The sequence below is a fragment of the Opisthocomus hoazin genome, chromosome 8 (genome assembly GCF_030867145.1).
Source record: "Opisthocomus hoazin isolate bOpiHoa1 chromosome 8, bOpiHoa1.hap1, whole genome shotgun sequence".
Taxonomy (NCBI): Eukaryota; Metazoa; Chordata; class Aves; order Opisthocomiformes; family Opisthocomidae; genus Opisthocomus; species Opisthocomus hoazin.
This window is the reverse complement of record NC_134421.1, coordinates 11,869,910-11,889,377: the sequence shown is the minus strand read 5'-3', so window position 1 is coordinate 11,889,377 and position 19,468 is coordinate 11,869,910. Positions and strand designations below refer to the sequence as shown.

The 19,468-nt window shown below is 44.1% G+C and overlaps 1 protein-coding gene across 10 annotated transcripts; it reads left to right on the top strand.

Annotated features, from left to right (window-relative positions):
* The first annotated feature begins 60 nt into the window (after positions 1-60).
* NFYB (nuclear transcription factor Y subunit beta) lies at positions 61-17,749 on the top strand. 10 transcript variants are annotated; one of them, XM_075428036.1, is made up of 7 exons: positions 61-77; positions 9,121-9,214; positions 9,752-9,882; positions 11,703-11,900; positions 13,994-14,075; positions 16,962-17,041; positions 17,253-17,749. In XM_075428036.1, exons 2-7 carry the CDS (start codon positions 9,121-9,123, stop codon positions 17,283-17,285), a joined length of 618 nt encoding a protein of 205 aa, XP_075284151.1. In that variant the 5' UTR covers positions 61-77; the 3' UTR covers positions 17,286-17,749. The 10 variants fall into 10 exon arrangements, with proteins under 10 accessions (XP_075284151.1, XP_075284142.1, XP_075284147.1 ...); XM_075428027.1 differs by lacking the exon at positions 61-77 and adding an exon at positions 128-210; XM_075428032.1 differs by lacking the exon at positions 61-77 and adding an exon at positions 176-238.
* The last annotated feature ends 1,719 nt before the right edge of the window (positions 17,750-19,468 follow it).

The following is a 19,468-nucleotide window of genomic DNA, read 5'->3' as shown; positions in this document are numbered from 1 at the left end:
GGCGGGCAGGGCCGGGGAGGCGCCGGCAGCGGAGGGAGGGCAGCGCGCTGAGGGGAAGAGCCGGCGCGCGCGGCGGGGTAGGCGGCGCGGAGGGAGGGCGGCCGGGCTGCGGGAAGCGGGGCTCCGCGCTGGGACTGGTTCCTTCGCAGCCATTTTCCGTCCAACCAAACAGCCGGCTTGCGGAGGGAGCCAACCAGGGCCGCACTGGAGGTTTGTGCCTGGCTCCGGCCAATGATTGGTAACCGGTTCCACCGCAGGCTCGAATGAAATGTCCGTCTCCCTCCCCGGGACCCGGCGCTGCCGCCGCGCCGCCGCCGCGGGGACCAGGAAGTGGGAGGGGGGCCCGGCGGCAGACCCCGGGGCCCGGCTGCCGGCCGCTCGCCTCTTTGTGCCACCGGAGGCGCGGGGGCCGCGCGGCCGGGCGGGCGGGAGGGAGGGGAGGAGGCGGCGCGGGGGGCGACCTTGGCAGGGGTGGCGGGGCGGTTGCCCCCGCCCGCGTCCCCCTCTCTCGGCGGGGCCGAGCGCCAGTAGGTGCCCCCCCCTCCCGGCTCCATTTTGTGGCCTAGGCGGGGAGGGGGGGGTAGGAGGCGGAGACGGGAGCGCCGTTGTCCCGAGGCCGTGTCCGCCGCGGGTCGGGCCGCGGGCGGGCGGGACGCCCGGCCCCGCTCACCGCCCGCTGAGGCCGCGGCGGGGCGCGGAGCCTCCCGCCGGCCGCCGCAAGCCCTTGGCGGCGATTTCCCTCCCGGGCAGCCGCAGGGCTCGCTTCCCGGCGGCGGCATGGCGGGCGGCGGAGGGGGGGGAACGGGCGGACGGCTTTGTGGCGGCCGCGCCTCGCCGTGCGCGGGCGGAGGGGGCTCCGCTCCCTTTTGTCTTTGCCCGGGCAGCGCCGCAGCCCGCCGAGCCCCCTCCCCTCACCGCCGGAGCGAGGGGCCGGGGCCCTGCCGCGCTGCCGCCGGGCTCCCACCACGCCCACGGCCCCGAGCCGGGCCGGGAGCCGGGCAGCGGGGCGGGTAACGGCCCGCACCGCCGTTGCTGCTGAGGCCGAAATTTTCCCCGAAGGTCTGGCGGTGTTCTGGGGGACAAGGGAGCGTGGGGCGAGGCCCCGGGTGCGGTGAGGGCACCCGGGTGACCGGGCGGGAGGGCTCCGGCCTCCCCTGGCCGCCGGTGCGGGAGCGCCGCCGAGGTGAGGGGCGATGGAGCTGTCAGATAACTGGGGGGGCACCCGCGGTAGACGAGGTGTCCGTCGAGCTGGGCGTGGGGAAGGCTCTGAGGCCGTTTGGGTGAAGTAGGAAGGTTCCCCCCTCCTGCCCCCCGCTCTGGCGTGGTTGAAGGGCGCAAAGTCGGGGAACGGGATCAAGCGGTGACCACGGCGTATCCCGAAACACACGTGGCAGGTGGGAGAGCGATGGGACTCTGCTGTTCTCGGCGTCTGCACAGCGCGTGTAGGTTCAGCAAGTGTTCTCGGGCATTGCCGCGTGTGCCAGCCGCTGCTCAGTCCAGAAATTTGGTAGTTGGTGGCCCTCAAGGGTGTTGGGTAGGTTATTCGCAGGCAATCGTATTGAAAAATTAAAATATCGTGTTCTAGGAATGTTTCTGCAACAATTAATGTACACTGGTTTAAGAAACCTGCTTAGGTCCTGCTGTAGTGCTGCTGCCATACAAAATTAATCAACTTTATCGATTTCTTCGAGGCTTAACCAAAAGGATTTTGTTCGGCAAAGAACCGTCGTGTAAAAGCTACCTGGTGTGCTTGGGTTGCTTTTGCAAGGGCAAAATAACTGATAACAATGACTCAAACATTTCTAGGCAGTGAGGGATGTAGAAATCAGGATATCAGCCCTTGAATGGGCTCTCATATATGTAGTAACCTCTGCCTGCCTTGCTGATAGGTGGAAGTTACTGTTAATTAAAAGAAAAAAAAATGCAGCTTTTTTAAAAGAAGCTCAGGCAAAATAGCAAAAAGCAAGATGGAAGGAGCCGCTCTGGGCATTATGCACAGTCTGGCTTTAATTGGCTTGCAGGAGTGGAGAAGTGGTGTTTATGCATAATCATTAGCATAGTGTTCCTAAACGATAAGCTTAGTGATTACTTTTGTTTTTTTCCCCCTCCTTTGCTTATGTGGCCTATGGCATGACAGTTATTAAGGGAGGATGTGTCTGTAGCTTTGGAGACCCAAGACGGTTTAATCTGAATCATTATTTATGAGATCTGCGTGAGTTACTTGTGCTCTGCATTGGGCAAGTGATTATATATGGTCTTGGCTGTTACCATTTACAGCTATGAGATTATATTTGAAAGAAGTCAAGAATACTGGATATTACTCTTTAGACTTTAATATTTGACAATTACAGCAGTTCAGAGTTTAATAGATAACTTCTTATTTGTGGCAATAATTACATGAAGGGAGGCAGCATGCAGAAATTGAGTGAAAAAGGTTGTTTGAGTTACTGTGAGGATACAAAATGTGAAACACTGTGAAACTTCTAGAGCCAGGTGTCTTGTTTTGTCAGCATTTAAAAAAGGCTTGCAAGGCTCTTTGGTGCTTTCAAATGCAAAACTCTAATGTCATTTCACCTTTAAAATTTTGCTTAGAAAGAAACTTGACTTTTCAGTACCGAGTTTTGCAATATACGTTATTTGGAAATTGCTGGTTTAGTGGCAGAATGCATGTAAAAAGTGCAAAACACGACTCTGTATATACACACATACCAAACACCATGTGTAAATAACGTAGGTAGAATAAAAGGAAGTGTCAGCGAATTTGACTGAAAGTACCGGTGTGTCCTCAACTAGTTTTGTAAATCTCTTACTTGCCCTGTTGCTTGAGAGGATTAAGCTTCTCGGCACACTTGATGCACTATGGCGATGAAGCAAGAACATAACCAACTTCAAATGTTATCAAACTTAGACAAGAGAAAGGGAATATTTATGGATTGCTGCTTTATTAAACAGATAAGCTTGGTTTTTAGCAAAAAGAATGCTAGAAAAGCATCAAAAACTTAATGTGGAAAGGTAACATGGGGCTTTCAGTCGATGTTGCAGGAGGAAGGAGATGCTAGTGCAGACTGTTCAGCACTGCTGCCCTTTTCCAGCTTCTGCAAAAGCAGCAAAACTGCCTCTGTTCATCTCGTTTTTTTCCCTCCAGCTTCTCTCTTTCTCTGCTGAAAAACAGAAGGCATGGAAACTCAGTTTCTCCCGCTTGCTCCCTGTCACTGATCCACTCCTACTCGATGTAAAAATGTATCCGTTGTTGGCCCACCCATAGGCATGGCAGCTAGCCATGCTTGTGAGCCGTCAGCCAGCCTGGTGAGAAGCCACCACGTACTCCAGCACAGCTGGGTCTGTGCGGAGGGGACTTAACGGCCGCTGACGTCGGGGCTCGTAAGATGTGCCATGAAGTTGGTAATAGTGGTACGTGGAGGGGAAAGGCAGAGAGGTGGAAAGGCCCCTGTTTGGATGTTGTGAGGGATAGGTTTCTTCCCCGTGGTCCAGGGGAAGGAGCATGGTACAGCCTAGATGCTAGTGAGCCTTAGTGACGCTGTTGGGTCCTCTCAGCATCAGTCTGCTTCTCCTGATGTTATTCTGCTGTGGGGGAGAATGCTGAATGTGAGAGGTAGAGGAGCCTGAGACAGACAGTGAGTGCAGTGTCTGTGTTCTGGGCACATGCAAAGGGGTTTTAGCTTTATGTTTTTTTGGATCTTCTGGAACGATGTCCTGTGTCCCATGAATGCAGTTACCAGTCGGTGTTTCTCGCTGCAGGAGACACTGCTTTGCTGCCAAGTGAGAATTCAGTGGGAAATCAGGTTGTCCAGAAGTCATTGAAAAATTAAGGAAATTAAAATTGTGTTTTCAATTAAATATTTCTGTGTAGGAGCAGCGAGGGTGCAGAAAGCTCAGATAAAACTGTTGTCTCTGATGTTACACAGTGCTTTACAGCTTTACATCTTTTGTGATAAGGCATGGTGCAAAATTGATCTACGATGGCTGAAGTGACTGCTGCGTACAGCTTCAGTTACCATTTCTGTCCTACTTCTGTGGCAGGGACAACTGCGTGGAAAGTGTACCGAGTGCTTTGGTTCACTGCATATCATTTTCTACTGTCCTCCTTGTAGGGGTAGCAGTTTTGGGAGAGAGACAGGGTAGATAAATAGCACGTAAAGTGCTTAAATCACAAGAGGCCTTTGGTTTCCCCCAAGAGGCTGGTTTTCCAAATCATTGCCTAATAACTTCCCCATTCTGAAGACAAAATGTTGTATTCTTTGATTATATTTTTGCCTTTTATACTGATCTAAGTTTTGGACCCTGCTTCTCCTCAGTGCTAACAGGTCTGGGGTTGCATTCGTCTTTAGTTACCATTTAGCTGGGCCACTGATTCTGCTTTAGTAAGAGAGCTCTTGAGATTAAACAGGATGCAAGATTCACTCTGAGATACTGAAATTTTATTAATTCAGTATAGTCAGCATAGGTGCCTTCTAGGGATAGTCTGAGTTTTGGGCAGCTGACAGAAGCATGTTTTTCTAAGCATCTGCCAGATGTCAGGGTAAACCTGTATGTTCATTCACTTGCATCTTATCGCTGTTTTCTTTGATGCCCTTGATCTGAAATGTTTCTCTTTAACATATTTCTCAGGTTAATTTCCCTGCATCTATTAATTTGTTTATTCCTAGTAATACTATTTTTCATTAGAGATAAACAAACAAACTAAACAAACAAAAAAACCCCAGAAAACCACCACCAGAAAACTTTGTGCTCCTTCTGCTCAGCTTCAGATGCTTGTTGCAGTCTATCACTGAATTTTTGGGTTGAGTGTCTGGTACTTGGTTTCTCTCCCTTGTTGATAAAAATGGGATGATGGCACAGTAGAGACTGACGTGCTGTGACTTCTGACATGCTTAGCTCTTGGTCTTGATTCAGTCAATATGTGCATACATGGAGGAGCTTTATGTTTTCTGAGCATTAAAGGCTAAACGTAATGTACAGCATGCACTAAGTGCTTTTTGCAGATGTGTCCTATGCTCAGTTGGACTGCTGTCTTTTTAGAGTAACTTCAGGGACGCTGAAAGTTTAGTTTGTTTTGTGTTTTTGTTTGGGTTTTTTTAGTTTGTGTAAAGGGGGAAATGAATTAGCAACAGTGTATTAAGAGCAGCATTTTCTGAGCATTGTATTGTGTTGTATGTATTACAGACCTTGTGCTCAGCTGACAGTAAGTGGTGACTGACTTGAGTTTTGAACATCTGAAATAAAAACCATAATACCTGAATGTGTAACTGTGTTTATTATAAGATGACTAGGGTAGCAGTGGCCACATTTTTCAGCGGTGTCATGTTTGTGTCCTCCATCAGGCTCAAAGAAATACTAGTAGAGTGACTAGATGGTATATTAATTACAGTTGTTATATTCAGATGCCTAGATCTAGATTTGAATTAAATGACAATTAAATCTGACTGAAATTCTTCCATCAAACTTACTTGGATTGAAGTGTCATGTAGAGATGCCGCTCCTTTTCTAACCGCGAGGCCAGCCAAGCAGTGGAAGAGGCTCCCAGGGTGGCTGGGCAGACTCAGTCCGTGGAGGGCTTCAAGATGTGGCTGTATAAAGCCCTGAGCAACGTGCTCTGAGCTCGGAGCTGACCCTGCTTTGGGCAGGGGTTGGACCAGAGACCCCCTGAGGCCCCTTGCAGGCTGAATTAGCCTGTGATGCTGGATTAGGACCTGGTTATGCTAAGCGTTATGCAGAAGGTGTCCGTAATCCCCTGTCCTAAGGTTGTCCTGGCAGCTAAAAATATTTCTTAAAGTAATACCCACAGAATTAATTTCAGCTGATGTTAAGCTGTCAATGCCTGTTTTCTTTATCTGAGACGGAGCGACCTTTTTCTTTAGCAAGCCTTTTCCTGTCAATTTTGCTAATCGCTATTTTAGATTCGTAATGTTGATAAGCTTCCACTCCAGTTCTCACTAATTGTGAAATAATACGTACTATAAGTAGATATGGAAATGTGCACACAGACAAGAGTAAAAGCTGAGGTGGCGCCTTGAGGATGCATTAGTCTGATGTGGCCAAAACTGTCTACAGACGCAGCAGACGTTTAAAAGAGATTCAAGCAGGAGTTGTCTTTTGACGGTGAGCTGAGCAAGATGGTTTCTTAAATAATACTGCTGGGCCTTGGCAATAAAGATTCAGATGGGGTAGACTGCAGGACCGGTGAGCAGACAGCGGTGAATTATCACATCGCTGCAGAAACTTGAAGAATGTTGCAGTCCTGAAAGAAGGAAACGTTTTAGAAGATATGTTTCACAGAAGGCTGAAAAAGGAGAGGGGAAGAAACACTAAGGCATTTAAAATACTACTGGGGCTGAGTAAACTTAACACTCAAAGCTTGTGGAGACACTAGTTCTGAGTTAGATTCTAGTAGGGATCAGAGAGCTGAAACTGAGAAAAAGACTGCCAGAAAATCCTGACTTAACTCTGGAGGTAGTTTTTGGGATTTACCAAACTGCAGAACATTGATTCCTTCAAACTGCGGAAGGAAAAGAGAGACACAACTCTCTTAATGATGGGTGATGTCAATTTTGTTGATCTTAACGTGCGGGATTGGGATATCCTTGCATTGTCATTACAGCGAGCTGAGTAAGCAAACTGCAGACCCTTTAGAAAATTGAAAAGCAAAGTTGAATCTCCCAACAAAGAGTCTGCAAAATGCAGACAAAGCAAATTTATGTGAAAGTTGGTACATGGAAAGCTAATGCTTGAAACGCTACCCTTCCTTTGGGCAGAGCTGCTGTGTAAGAAGCGAAATGGTTTTACAGAAGCCCAGCAAAAGGGACCAGAAGTCAAGCAAAAGAAGCAGTGTGTGCATGTGTGTAGTATTCTGTACAACGAAGAAGAGCGTGGCGAGTTGTTTTAGCTTAAGGAGCTCCTGAGGCTGCATCCAGCTGTGGTAGTATCGCCTGCAGTGTGAGCAGCGCGCGGCTTACGTGTGCGTCCGTGGCCAAGCGGAGCGCCGGGCGTTGCCTGAAGGTTTGAAAGCAAAACCCAGCCCTGTGGCCACAGGCAAAGTGCAGATCAGAGAGAGGTTAAATTGCTCATGTTTCTGGGTAGGTATAAAAATAGCACAAGATTGCTTTTCCCTCCCTCTTCAGGCTAATGGTTCTGGGAAGAAGTGCCCTGCGTGGTCTCAGCGGCGGTGACCGCACGACCCTTTGGGGCAGAGGTTGTGTCCCGAAGGCACCTGGGTACCCTCCCAGCTGCTGCGGGTCAGCGAGTGAGTGGAGCTGGGTTTTGCCTCCTGCGGGGCTGCCTGTGCCGCCTGCCAGCGAGGCCGGCTGCTCGGGTCGGAAACCGTTGGGGTGGGGAGCGCTGGTCCAGAGGAGGAACTGCATGGAGTGTAGAGTGGGAGCGGAAGAGCTAATTTTCTAGAAAACAGGTAAATAAGCCAATGCTAACAGAGCTGTTTGATGCTAAATATAGCCAAGAAAATTCGGTGCAGAGGTGAAGCTGATGCTGTCCATCTAAACGTGTTCAAAACTGTCTTTGGATTTGTGTGCCAGCATTGAAGGACTTTGCATGTACTGGGAACCCCTACTCCCTCTCTAAATTTTGCATTGTTTCCTCTCTCCAAAAGAAGTGTAATAAAACCACATGACTGAAAAAGCACCACCTCACATGAAAAAGAGCATGGAAGCTAAATATTCTGCAAAAGTTTATTTTTTAATATACTAATTTTCAAGGTACACCTGCAACGGGAAAAAAGGTTGTCCAAAAGTTTTGAAAAGCTGGAGACTTGAATTCCAACTTACATTTGTCACTGCTAAAATAGCCCCTTTAAAAGTGGAACTGTTGTCTGCCATGATTTTGTAGAGGTCTAAGCTTTCTACTGAGCACCGGATGATAGTGTTCAAGGAAATTCATTATTCCTGTACAAAGGCAAAATTTAATACGGTAACAAGTTACGTGGGCTGCAGCATTTGCTGTTGCAAGAGTGCACCTGTATCTGAATGCTGCATACTATGGCAAAACATGGATGCAGAAGGCGGTGAGGTGTTGGGTTGCTGTTTACCTGTGGCAAGTCCCCACCAAAGAGGTGTGAACTTCCAAGAGACGTTGGAGCCATCTTCAGCTCTTTCCACCTCTGCAGAACCGGGAAGCGCAGCCCGTTGGACATCCCCACGTGGTGAGGCAGCACGCTGCTGAGATGCCTCTGGACTATGGCCTCCGTTCAGGGCAGCGCTGTGAGACCTTGCTACTTGCTCAGAAAGTAGATTTTCTAGCAAACTGTGAGACTTGCCATCAAATGGCTGCTGCTGATCTCGGTAGTTTTGCCCCTGTTGGGAAGGGGAAGGCAGGAAGGGAAGGCTTCTCCCAGACTTCTCCAGACGACACGTGGTCATTGCCTCCAGGGACAAGGGTCCCTAGCCAGGGAGGGAAGTGCTTGCTCTTCTGGCTTCTCTCTCTCCTGGCAGTCAAATTACTTATTAAACTGTGACGCAGTCTCTAAGGCCTCGGCAAGAAGACTTCTTGTTGGTCACCATGTAAGAATGTTCTGAGAGGAGCTGAAGGATGCCCAGAGAAGAGAGGTGGGACAGAAGCAGGGAAAGCAAAGGAAAACGTGACTTAGAAGACAACTAGGGCTGATGCCTCAAGGAGGATCAGGATGCAGAGCTGGTCCTGAGGTCTGGCTAGGAAGAGTTTGTCAGTGGACTTGACAAAAGCTGTTTGGCTGGAGGGTAATAGCGAGTGAAGGATGCCCTCTGAAATAATTGTAGGGAAAGTGTTCAGTGAGCAGTGGGCTGGCATTAAGTGTTGAGGGTTGTTCAGATAAACAGATGCCGTGACCTGTTTTGGTCAGACTCACATGGGAATGACACAAGATTCTGTATGTGCTGCATGAACCAAATGTTTCTGTGGTTGAATTTTTAGGGAAGCTTCACAAAAGAGTTTCACTATTTTCACGGTCAGTAAAGCTCAGTAACGAGAGAGTATACTGTTCTCAAATGGCAAAATATTTATACTTTGTTTAAATTGGTCTTGTAGTTCTAAGTTGATTAAAGTGCTGGTTTTCAGCAATAGCTGCAGTTACACTGTAACAAACATACCTGAAAAGTTACTTTCTTATGCTTGTAGATGGATGGTGATAGCTCCACAACAGATGCTTCTCAGTTAGGAATTGCTGGAGATTACATTGGTGGCAGTCACTATGTGATACAGCCTCATGATGGTAAGAAATGTCACAGTAAATACTAGTATTTCTCTCTGTGTGTATATATATATATGTACATATATATACACACATACATATATATATATACACACACATATATCTCCTTCCAGGTCTTGTCTAGTTCTCTGCTGTCAAGCTAAGAGTTTGCTGCTGTTTGTGTTCATAATGCCTTGCTGTATAAAGCATTTTTTTCTGCAGTCTGAAGGTGGAGGTTGGATGTTTCAGTGCTGACTCTGAGTCCTTCAGGGTGATGACAAAAAAAATCATGTTCTAGGAAACAATTTTTATTTTGACATGACATTAAGAATGCTTGATGTTCAGCAGCCATGTACACTTCTGTGCGTAGCATGATAAAGATGATACGAACACCCATAAAGGTAGCCTGGTGTTACATCTATTTTAAAAATTATTTTCTGCAGTGTTAATACACTCTGCTTTCAAAGGTTTCATCTTCCAGTGTAAGATTTTAAACTGACTTAATTATTGCCTGCTGTATCAAATACAATTTCTGCTAACTTTTCTTTATTTCATTAGACACAGAGGACAGCATGAATGATCATGAAGATACAAATGGCTCAAAAGAGAGTTTTAGAGAACAAGATATATATCTTCCAATTGCAAATGTGGCGAGGATAATGAAAAATGCCATACCCCAAACAGGAAAGGTAACACCCTTGTCTGGTAAAGAAAGTGTGTTAATAAGTTTTATTCCTTCCTCTGAATGAACTTAAGCTGGTAGAACAATGTATTTTTCCAAACGATCGTGGTTTATTGGAGAAAGACCTTACAAAAGAAAAGGGAAAAAAAAAAATCTGAGCAGGAGGTTGAGGATTGAGGCCAAGTCCATTTTCCTTAGATTGTTGAAAGCTTTTAGTAACTGCTGTAATTAGAATATCCAGAACAGTGGTCTTCATAGGGCTTTCAAGAGCTTGCTGTGTCTAAGGTGTGTTCTCTGACATCGTCATAACAGGTCAGACTCGGTGACAATCCTGTAACAGTAAGAATACTTTCGATGCAATTTTCTCCTATGAAATTTAATCTGCTGTTACTGAGGTGCATGAAATTTGGAATCAGAGAACCATTTTGGATGAAATAAAAGTCCAGTCCTCATCGTAAAGGAAAGAAAATGCTTAGTCTTCCATTGCCCGAACCTTTACACAGCCAAATGCCACCATGACCTGAGAAGTCTGCTTTATACCATGTAGCAGATAAGGCCAGATATTGAAAGACTTATTTTATTTCTTACTTCTAAGAACAGACTTTTTAATCCATTCTGCTGGGCTGTTGATTGTATAAGCATTTGACTGTTCCACCTGTTCATCTTAAACTTGTGCATGCAGGGCTCCTATTACTTGCTGTTTCTCTATTGTATTCCAGTACAATTCCTGCCCCAGTAACATTTCCTGTAGCTAAAGCCATTTTGTTGTTTTTTTTTCTTATTTTTGAGATCACTCTAAATAGAAGCAAGACATAATTTACTTGCATCTGCTTGTACTTTCATAGCGTTCAGGGCTTTCTGGAGATCTGAGTGTTACATTTATATCTTTGCTGCAGAAGTCTCTTCACCAGTCCATATTATCATAAATTTTTGGTGATCAAGATGAGATTTTTCTCAAGAATTTAGCATATGGGATGTCGAGCTATCTTGAAAAATCAGGGAGGTTTTTGTGAAAAACTGCAAGGGAAGCTGCTGGCTGATGAGTACTTCTGAAAATCTCACCCTATGTGTCTGAAAATATCAGAGGAACTAGTGAAGATTCTGCATATGGCTACTGCTTCATTATTTTTTTTTTAAATATGAGTCCTTTTCATGTGAACAACAAGAATATTAATTATTATGGTCTTTCAGATGGCTCCTGTCAGTTTCCCAAATCATCATGAGTAATGCTTGCTGTTATTTTTAAGTCACGTAAATTACTTTTGTCCGGCTGAAAACCATAACCAGATTTACGTAATTCATTCTTGCCAGGGGCATATGTTTCTTCAATTGAATTGTCATTTGGAAAATTTATACCAGAATATTAAGGCATCAGAGAGGCTTGCTGCTAGGCATATATTCTAGTCCCTGAATCTGGTCAGGATAAAAATACTTGTCACTGCCAATTTGTGGGAATGTACTGCAGTGGGGTTGGAACTGCTGGATCGAACAGGTTTAAAGAGAAAGCACAGATAAGCAAAATAAGCGATACTGAGATCCGTCTGTATGTAAAAGCTTGTACAGAATGTGGTTATGACTTCAGGAGATCCTGTCGGTTGGCTGTGCTGCTTGAAATAGTAAAACTTCGGTTAAAATCATTGCAGCTGTGCTTGCGTAGAGCAGTGATGACATCCAGTGGTTCCCTCACATACAGATGTTGCCTAAATAGGTACTGACCATCAGGTTTGGGGATGTGTACTTTATTATCTAGTGTGTTCTTTTGGCATTTTTTTTTTTAAATCTTCTTGCATCTTGATTAGTCATTTTATGATGCTTGTTCCTTACTAGATTGCTAAGGACGCAAAGGAATGCGTGCAAGAGTGTGTAAGTGAATTCATCAGCTTTATAACGTCAGAAGCAAGTGAGAGGTGTCACCAAGAGAAAAGAAAGACCATCAATGGAGAGGATATTCTCTTTGCCATGTCTACCTTGGGGTTTGATAGCTATGTCGAACCTTTGAAGTTATACCTCCAAAAATTCAGAGAGGTTGGTATATATTTCAGTATTTCCTTATTTGCTTGACCTGGTTGTGTTTATTCTTAGCTCCCTGTCATTGTAGTTGTATAATGGATAATTTGCACAGTATCTCACAGGTATTGTCAGGGACTAATGTAATGTTTAATAGCATTCCAGAGGATATCAAGACAAAAAGAAGTAAGCACTTTGATTAGACTTGCTGACTCAGAGTAGTTAAAGCTTTCAGCTGAATAAATTCTCTAATATATTGCTGGTAGTAAATCACTCTGTTCTTTAAAGGTGCCTATTAAGAATACTTAATTCGATCTTTGGGTTCAATCAATAAAACTGTACTAGATCCTCTGAGGAGCTCACCTAATGTCTGTTGTTTGTCTGGGCTTCAGATCTGCAAAGGAAAAAGTTGTTTTTCTCATGTTGGAGTAGTGACTCACATGTAAGGCTATCTGCTTCAGTGGGTTTTTTAATCTGCTTTTTAGCCTGTCCCTGTTTGCTTTTGATACATAGTACATGCTAGGTATGTGATCCAGGCAGTTTAATTTATCTCTTCTCTAGCAGAAAGTGATTTTTTTTTTTTTTTTTTTGATTCCCCCCCCCCCCCCCCCCCTTCAACAATTTAAACTTTTTGAGAAAGAGGTTGCTTCTCCTTAGGTTTTTTGTTCTGGTACCCCATTCCCCCAGCTCCTGTCTGGAGGCCAAAGGGAATTATGCTTGCTTGCTTCTTTACTTTGGTATTCTTTTACATCAGAATACCAGATTTAATCAAGCAAATCAAAGGTATTTTTATCCAGTGACCTCCCTTCCTCATAGTCCTGAATGAAGAGTTGTTCAGGGTTAAAATAATCCCGGGGGGGGGGGGAAATCAAAGCAAATTAATTTCCACCACCCCCCCCCCAAATGTGGATCCCTCTGTTGGTACAGCTGCTTGGTTTTACTGGCATGAGTAAAGCAGGGATGTCTAAATTGGTAGTGCTGTAGATAGAGATGTTGTTCAGACCTTCTTTGGTTAGTAAACCTAAGTTTTTGGTTTGGTTTTTTTTTTTTTTTTAATTAATGGGATCAGACGCACTAGTGATTTTTAATTTGCTGATGGCACTTGAAGCCTCCCCTTTCCAGCAAGTCATTTGCTGTGATAACTGAGTAACAGGAGGTGTAATCTGAAAGTTGAAGTACTGCTGTCTTTTTCCAGTTCTGTGTAGCAGCTGAACGTACTGTCAAAGTGCTGTATGTGATTTAATTAAAATGTAAGTAGTGCCTAACTAGTTTCAGTACTTCTGGAGAAGTCTATGCTATTTTCATTCTAAAGTGACCATTTTTGCAGATACGTATGCTGTGGTAGCAGCGTAGTGAGACTGGGTTTTAACTGGATGGATAGATGGATTTGAGGGTTTTGCTCATCAGATTTAAACCTCTATTCCAGCTAGTTCTGTCTTCAGTATACTGTACATAGTGAAATATTTCTGGTTTGTAGCTTAGTATTTAGTCTACATCAAACCATTGCAGAGAATACTTTTTATACCTATATTATTTTCTTAGATGTGCTTATGTAATAGCATAGAGCATCAAACTTGTAAAACTGCATGCAGATGACTGGGAGCCTTGGCTTTCTGTGCTGATGCCTTTTCTGGCTGTAGTCCTTGATGTGGGAAAAGAAATCCAGTATCTTGGTTTTAAATGTCAACTCTTAGTTGTAGGATGATGGCACTTGCATGTGGTTGGTAAGCAAATGTTGCACATTCTCAGTAGGTCTGAGATTCTGCGATTTCTTGTAAATGCTCTCAGCCTCTCCATCTGGATTACTGCAGATATTCAACTTTGTGCAGAAGGTGAAAGCCTTTCTTGGAATGACACAATCCTAGTTTGCAGAGTTTTTGTTTCTGACTAGTATGGGTGAGATGAAAAATAAACTTCATATATTCTTGGACTATGTGTATTCTTAAATCAAATAGTTTCACAGGTCTTGGATTTCAAACTCCAGCTGCTGCACAGTGACTCTTCTGCAAGTTCCAGACCACGGCTAGAACTCCTGGGGTCTTGAACCAATCTCAAGCCAACTGTACTCTAATACTTTTTTTTTTTCTTTTTTTCCTTCCCCCCCACCTCAGGCAATGAAAGGAGAAAAGGGAATTGGGGGAACAGTTACAACTGGAGACGGTCTAAGTGAGGAGCTCACAGAGGAAGCATTTAGTAAGTAATACTTTTTATTGTGTTATTACTGTGGCTTTTCTAAAAACAGCACTTCCTTTAGAAATCAGAATTCTTACTTGAGGCATGCATCCTGGACTGACCACGTGTTACACCTGTGATCCACTGAGATTTTCATTTGAGATACCTGGAGGATAACCTGTGCTCAGATAAACTCCTCCCAGTCGGTAGAATTTACAGTCAGAATGAAGTAATATAGTGATAAACAATGATGCTGTAGTAAAAACTAATGTCAACTGTGGAAGATTTTTAAATGCGTATATTAGTGCCAGTATTTTTTCTCTACACTTAAACGCAGATTGTAATGAAAGGTGCAAACTTTTTCTTCCTTAGGCCATATTCGTTCTACTTGAAAGACTGTTGGGGAAAAAGTAAAATAAATTCCACTTGATGACTTGAGGAGCTCGTCTTTGAGAAATGAGCTAGAGAAGAACATAATCTTTGTATAATTGCAAAACACTTAATATTTCTTATTTCAAAAGAATGCACAGATTGGCAACTATAAGGTGTAGGGCAAGGAATATCATATGCATTCACTGTAGTTTTTCTTCTTCATACTGTGAATTAAAGCCTGACAGTTGTTGGGACTTTGCATTGGTTTTCTTGATGCTGGATTCTTGTGTGTACTCTTCACCTTAGCTTTTAAATGTTACGGACTGATAGTCCTGAAGCTGATACAAGAAGAATTAGGAGGTGCAGCTCTAGTCGTATCTCCTGATGAGATTTAGTTTTTCAAGCTTAAAATGTTCTGTGTAAAATCACTGGTAAACTACTGAACTAGCAGAAATTCAAAGCCTGAGGGCTGAAATAACCTATTCTGGGTCTGAAACACACTTTGCTCCCAGTATGATGACTTTGGCTGTATAAAACAGTACAGACTCTTCGGGTCTCTCCTAGCCTGGAAGATAAGCTCATAAAAATGGCTGGAAATGAAGACTCTAAACCTAAATCTTGCAGGAAACTTACAGAAAGCTTGATTTTTAATTTTTTTTTTTAATGACAATTTTATAATTCAATATTAGGTAATGCAAATAGTAAAATCTTACCAGTACTCACTCACATGTCATAGCTCTGGTTCAGAAGTAGTAAGACACTTAGCCCAACTATGGCTCAACTGACTTACCTTGGGTTGCTAATGGTTTGTGGATTGCAGCTGTTCGGAGTCCATCCATCTTCGAAGCTTGTCAGATCAATATATGGAAATTGTTTTCAAAGCTCTATTTTGTATATATTCTGATTCAAGCATTTAAACTGCAGCTGAAGAGTTGAGGGAGAATATATAGTTGGAAACTTGTAATTGTGTCTGCGTCCAGTATCTTGTTTTGTACGGGCAAAGAGGCAAACACAAATAAAGTTTCTCCTCTGGATGCTCATGCTCCACTTAGCCTGAGGACGATGCCCACTGGAAACCAGAAAAAAAGGAATCCCTGTCTATCTGTGGGTCTTCTGTCCCCTTCTCAAATTTAATATGGGTCCTGTTAAGCAGCAGAAGGCTGAAGGCCTGCTCGTAGTCACTTGTTCAAATATCTCGGGCCTGGGAGCCTCAGTGTGCTCGACGAAAGAAGCCTCGACTTGATGTGATTTGAAAAGAGCAACTTTGGAAGCGAATATATGAAGTCTTGGCAGGATGCAAAGGAGATGTTGCAACAGCAGAAGAAAGAAAGACAATTTTCTGTGAAATAACATGCAGAAATAGCTGTGCTGCTGTGGCGCAGCCCTTGGCTCTTTGTCTTAGCCTGATGCCAGGGCTGGGTCAGAGGCCTGGCGTTAAACCGTGTCGGATGTGGAACATGCGCATCGAAGGGCACTAGAATTTCAGGCCTGCCAGAGCTGCTTCTCGCTATGATCTTGATGCATCTCTTAACTTGCAACTTCAGTATTTGAAAATGAGTACAGTGAAGGGGCGGAGGGGGGGATTATACTGCATTTTCAGAATTTTTTTGTGGGTTATGTGTCTTGGTTATACGTAGTAACAGCCGTACTTCAGAAAGAAACAAGCCCCACTGTCTGTCTCCTGGTGGACAATGTTAGGCTACAGTGACTTAACTGACAGCTTCAGAGTGTCAGTGCTTTGCTTGCCGGTAGCAGCTGTAACGTGCCTACCCTGAGTGTTGCAGAGCTCAGCATACGCCTTACTGTAAAGGTTTGTCTTGGAGCATCGCTCCTGGTGTTTTCTCTCTAAATCTCAGAAGTACTTTTTACTCCGTTCCTTGGCCTCCTCTCTCCTCTGTGAAATTCAGAGCTCTTGCGTGTGCCCCGAAGGCAGCCAGCGTCATGCCGCGTCTTTGGCTTCCTATCGGTGCCTTTGCCTCTGGCTGCGCCGTTGGTTGTTGTTGCCGGTCCCTGTTGGCCTCGGCTGCCTTCTGTGGGGCTTCCATGTTACGGAGTCCCTGATGGAGCCCAGTTTGTAAAGAGTCGCAGCATTTTCAGTGACTTCCCCATGCATGTGTACGCAGACCTTATGTCTAAACAAAACAGACTCAACTCTCCAGGTTTCTTGGGGTGTTGAAGCTGGAGATTGCTTCTTCAGTGGTCAGGGTGGCGAACTCCACTCTGTTTGCCAGCGTACAGCTGGGTATGTTCCGCTTCAGATATGTACAGGGGAAGAACAAGGTGCGGTCTTACTTCTAGATTATCTGATGCAAAATTAATTTGAATTTCTTCTTAGGTGCCAGTGGGAATAAACTTGTTTACTTGTAGCACTCTCAACCATGACTGTGTAGGATGGTAGTTGTCAGGAGAGGAACTGCTTCATGGTCCCCGAGTGGGGCACAACTAAACGTTACTTAATTGTGTCAGACGCGTCAGAGAAGGCGCTGTGTATCCTGCAGTTCCTGTCTAACGTTCTTCAAACACTCTTTCTTTCAGCTAACCAGTTGCCAGCAGGCTTAATAACTACAGACGGCCAACAGCAGAACGTTATGGTCTATACAACATCATACCAACAGGTACCGCATCCCATCCCTTACTCTCCCTTCTGCTGCTGAAATGCAAACGATAGTTCAGCTGCCCTGTTCTGAAAGGTGGTAACGAGTTTTCTGTAGTCCTTTGGTGGTGGCTGTCGTGACATTCCAACACTGTGGCAGTTCAAGGCTGCTGGCTGCGATGCGGTTACAGAAAAGGCGCATTTGAATGTGAGCTTGCGTTTTCTTTCTCTAGATCTCTGGTGTTCAACAAATTCAGTTCTCATGATTTGAAGATGACTTTGGATCTGGGAACACGAGACGGAAAAGCTGTGCAACTCTAACGAAGAGGCAGTTTTAATGACTGGTGAAGAGATTTATCTCTTTGTATATTAAATAGCTGTAATGTAGCTACCTGAAGCTTGACTAACTGAGGTGTGAGTTCTGACTCAAATCTTTTTCATGATGATTTTAAAAAAAGAAAAAAAATTGGATTTTAAAGGTATTAAAGTATTTTTGTTTTGTACAAGAGTTTGTTGCTCTGTATAACTCCTGTATGCATTGTATATTGCAATTTATTACTGTCAGAGATTTGTAGACAGTTTCTTATTTTCATATTGAATCATGTTACTTTTGTAATTCAGGTAAACAGCTGGGTTAATTCATGTTTACCCTTTGAATAAAATTGTAAGGGTAAAGTTCATTTTTGAATGCAAGTTGCCTTTATTATAAAGATTGAGTTGGTCTTGGTTATGTAACTTGTCCTGCATGACAACCTCAACTAACTTTACATGTCAGCATATTTATTGAAATTTTGAAAGGGACTTTTTCCTCATGAAACTAGCAGCTCAAAAGAATTGCTACAACTGTGGTTTTTTAATGTAACTTCAGAATTAAAAGTGAATCAAAAACAACCAATGCTCTACTACATTTAGAGACTTAATCAGCAGTGTTGATGAGAACACTGACTGTGTGCAACGCAGGTCTTCATTTCGTTTTTTTACAGTTGCGTTAACTCTCCTTCGACTTACTTTGATGTATTTGAGGTAGTCTTTCTGCTACTGAAATAACTCTTCCTTTTTATGTGTGGTTTTTAGAATGCAAAACTTGGAAATTCAAGGAAGGGGGGTGGGGGGGTGGAATTTATAGTCCTTGTGGTAAGAGATCACATTTTAACTTTTTACTAAAATGTTTTAAGGTTTCTTGTGAGACTCTGGGAACTCAGATGTGTTAGCGACTCTGTGTCCAGGCTGCGTGTGTGCGTGCGTGTGCGAGTGACTGAGACTGGAACGAGCGACATGAATCTGAAATGGAAGACAGACTTCTAGTTTGTTGTCTGGTTACAGGTTTTGCAATAAAGTCTGCCTAGGTAATGTAGTTCTGTAGATTTAGTGAGCTGTTCTTAGTAACATTGCTGTTTCTTTAAAAACTGGGTGGGTAATTTTGTAAGATGCAGTGTCTTAGCCTGTTAGGACGGGGTGGTGGTTTCAGTAATATATCTTAGTTAGACGGAATTTTGGGACCTTTGGTATTTTTACTGTTTGCAGTGGACTGAAATGTAATATACTACTTATCTTTCCACATACTTGTCATTAATTTAAGCAAACCACACCTTGAATCTGTTGCCATATAATTTCTTGCTGGTTTTGTCCTTTTTTTTTTTTTTTTTTTTTTTTTAAGTAACACTTTAATATTGGGAATATAGCTTAAACTAAGACATCCCGGAAGCCTGAAATAGCCAGTTCTTTGCTAAACAAAAGTTTATGTCTGCAGATTTGAACAGTGTTTGTTACAAATCGGCATCATGCTGGCAGAGCCCCCGGGGGCGATCCAGTGTGTTTCGTGGCGATCTGGGCAGATGTTCTGGGTTTTGTGCCAGTCTGTCAATCTTCAGCAGCTATGACTGAACAAATGGAGTTTTTCATTAAATGTACAAATGAATAACACCATCGCTACATGAGCCCCTTCTGTTTGTATTCCGTTTATTTCAGGCCGTCATACCCTCTTCTTGAAGTTCCCAAATTTGCAATGGAAAAAGCTGTGATCACAGCTAAGCAGAAGCTAGGAGAGGTTGGGCAGCTGCATGTGCAGAAGGGGGGCCAAAGTCATGTCCCGCTTGATACCAGCTGTATTTTTCAATCTGCTGTCTCTTCTGTGAGTTTAGGTTAAAGTGTTGCGAGTTTGAGGTTTACACACCGTTGTATGAGCAAAGGAGCTGATACTGCTTTGGGTTTCTTTGTTTTGTTTTGGGTTTTTTCCTTCTCCCTCTCTTCCCTGAGGTCCAGGGACAAAACTGCACCCAACTTGCTCGCTCACTCCCTGAAAATATAGTGCAACATTTTGTTTGATCTCTCTCTGAAACCGCTCACCTAATAAAGTTTGCAGGGTACTGTCACGCTGGTAAAACAAATGTGGCCTGAGGAAATACTTAATTTATATCAGTAGTAGCACAGCCACTGTGGAGTCTTTATT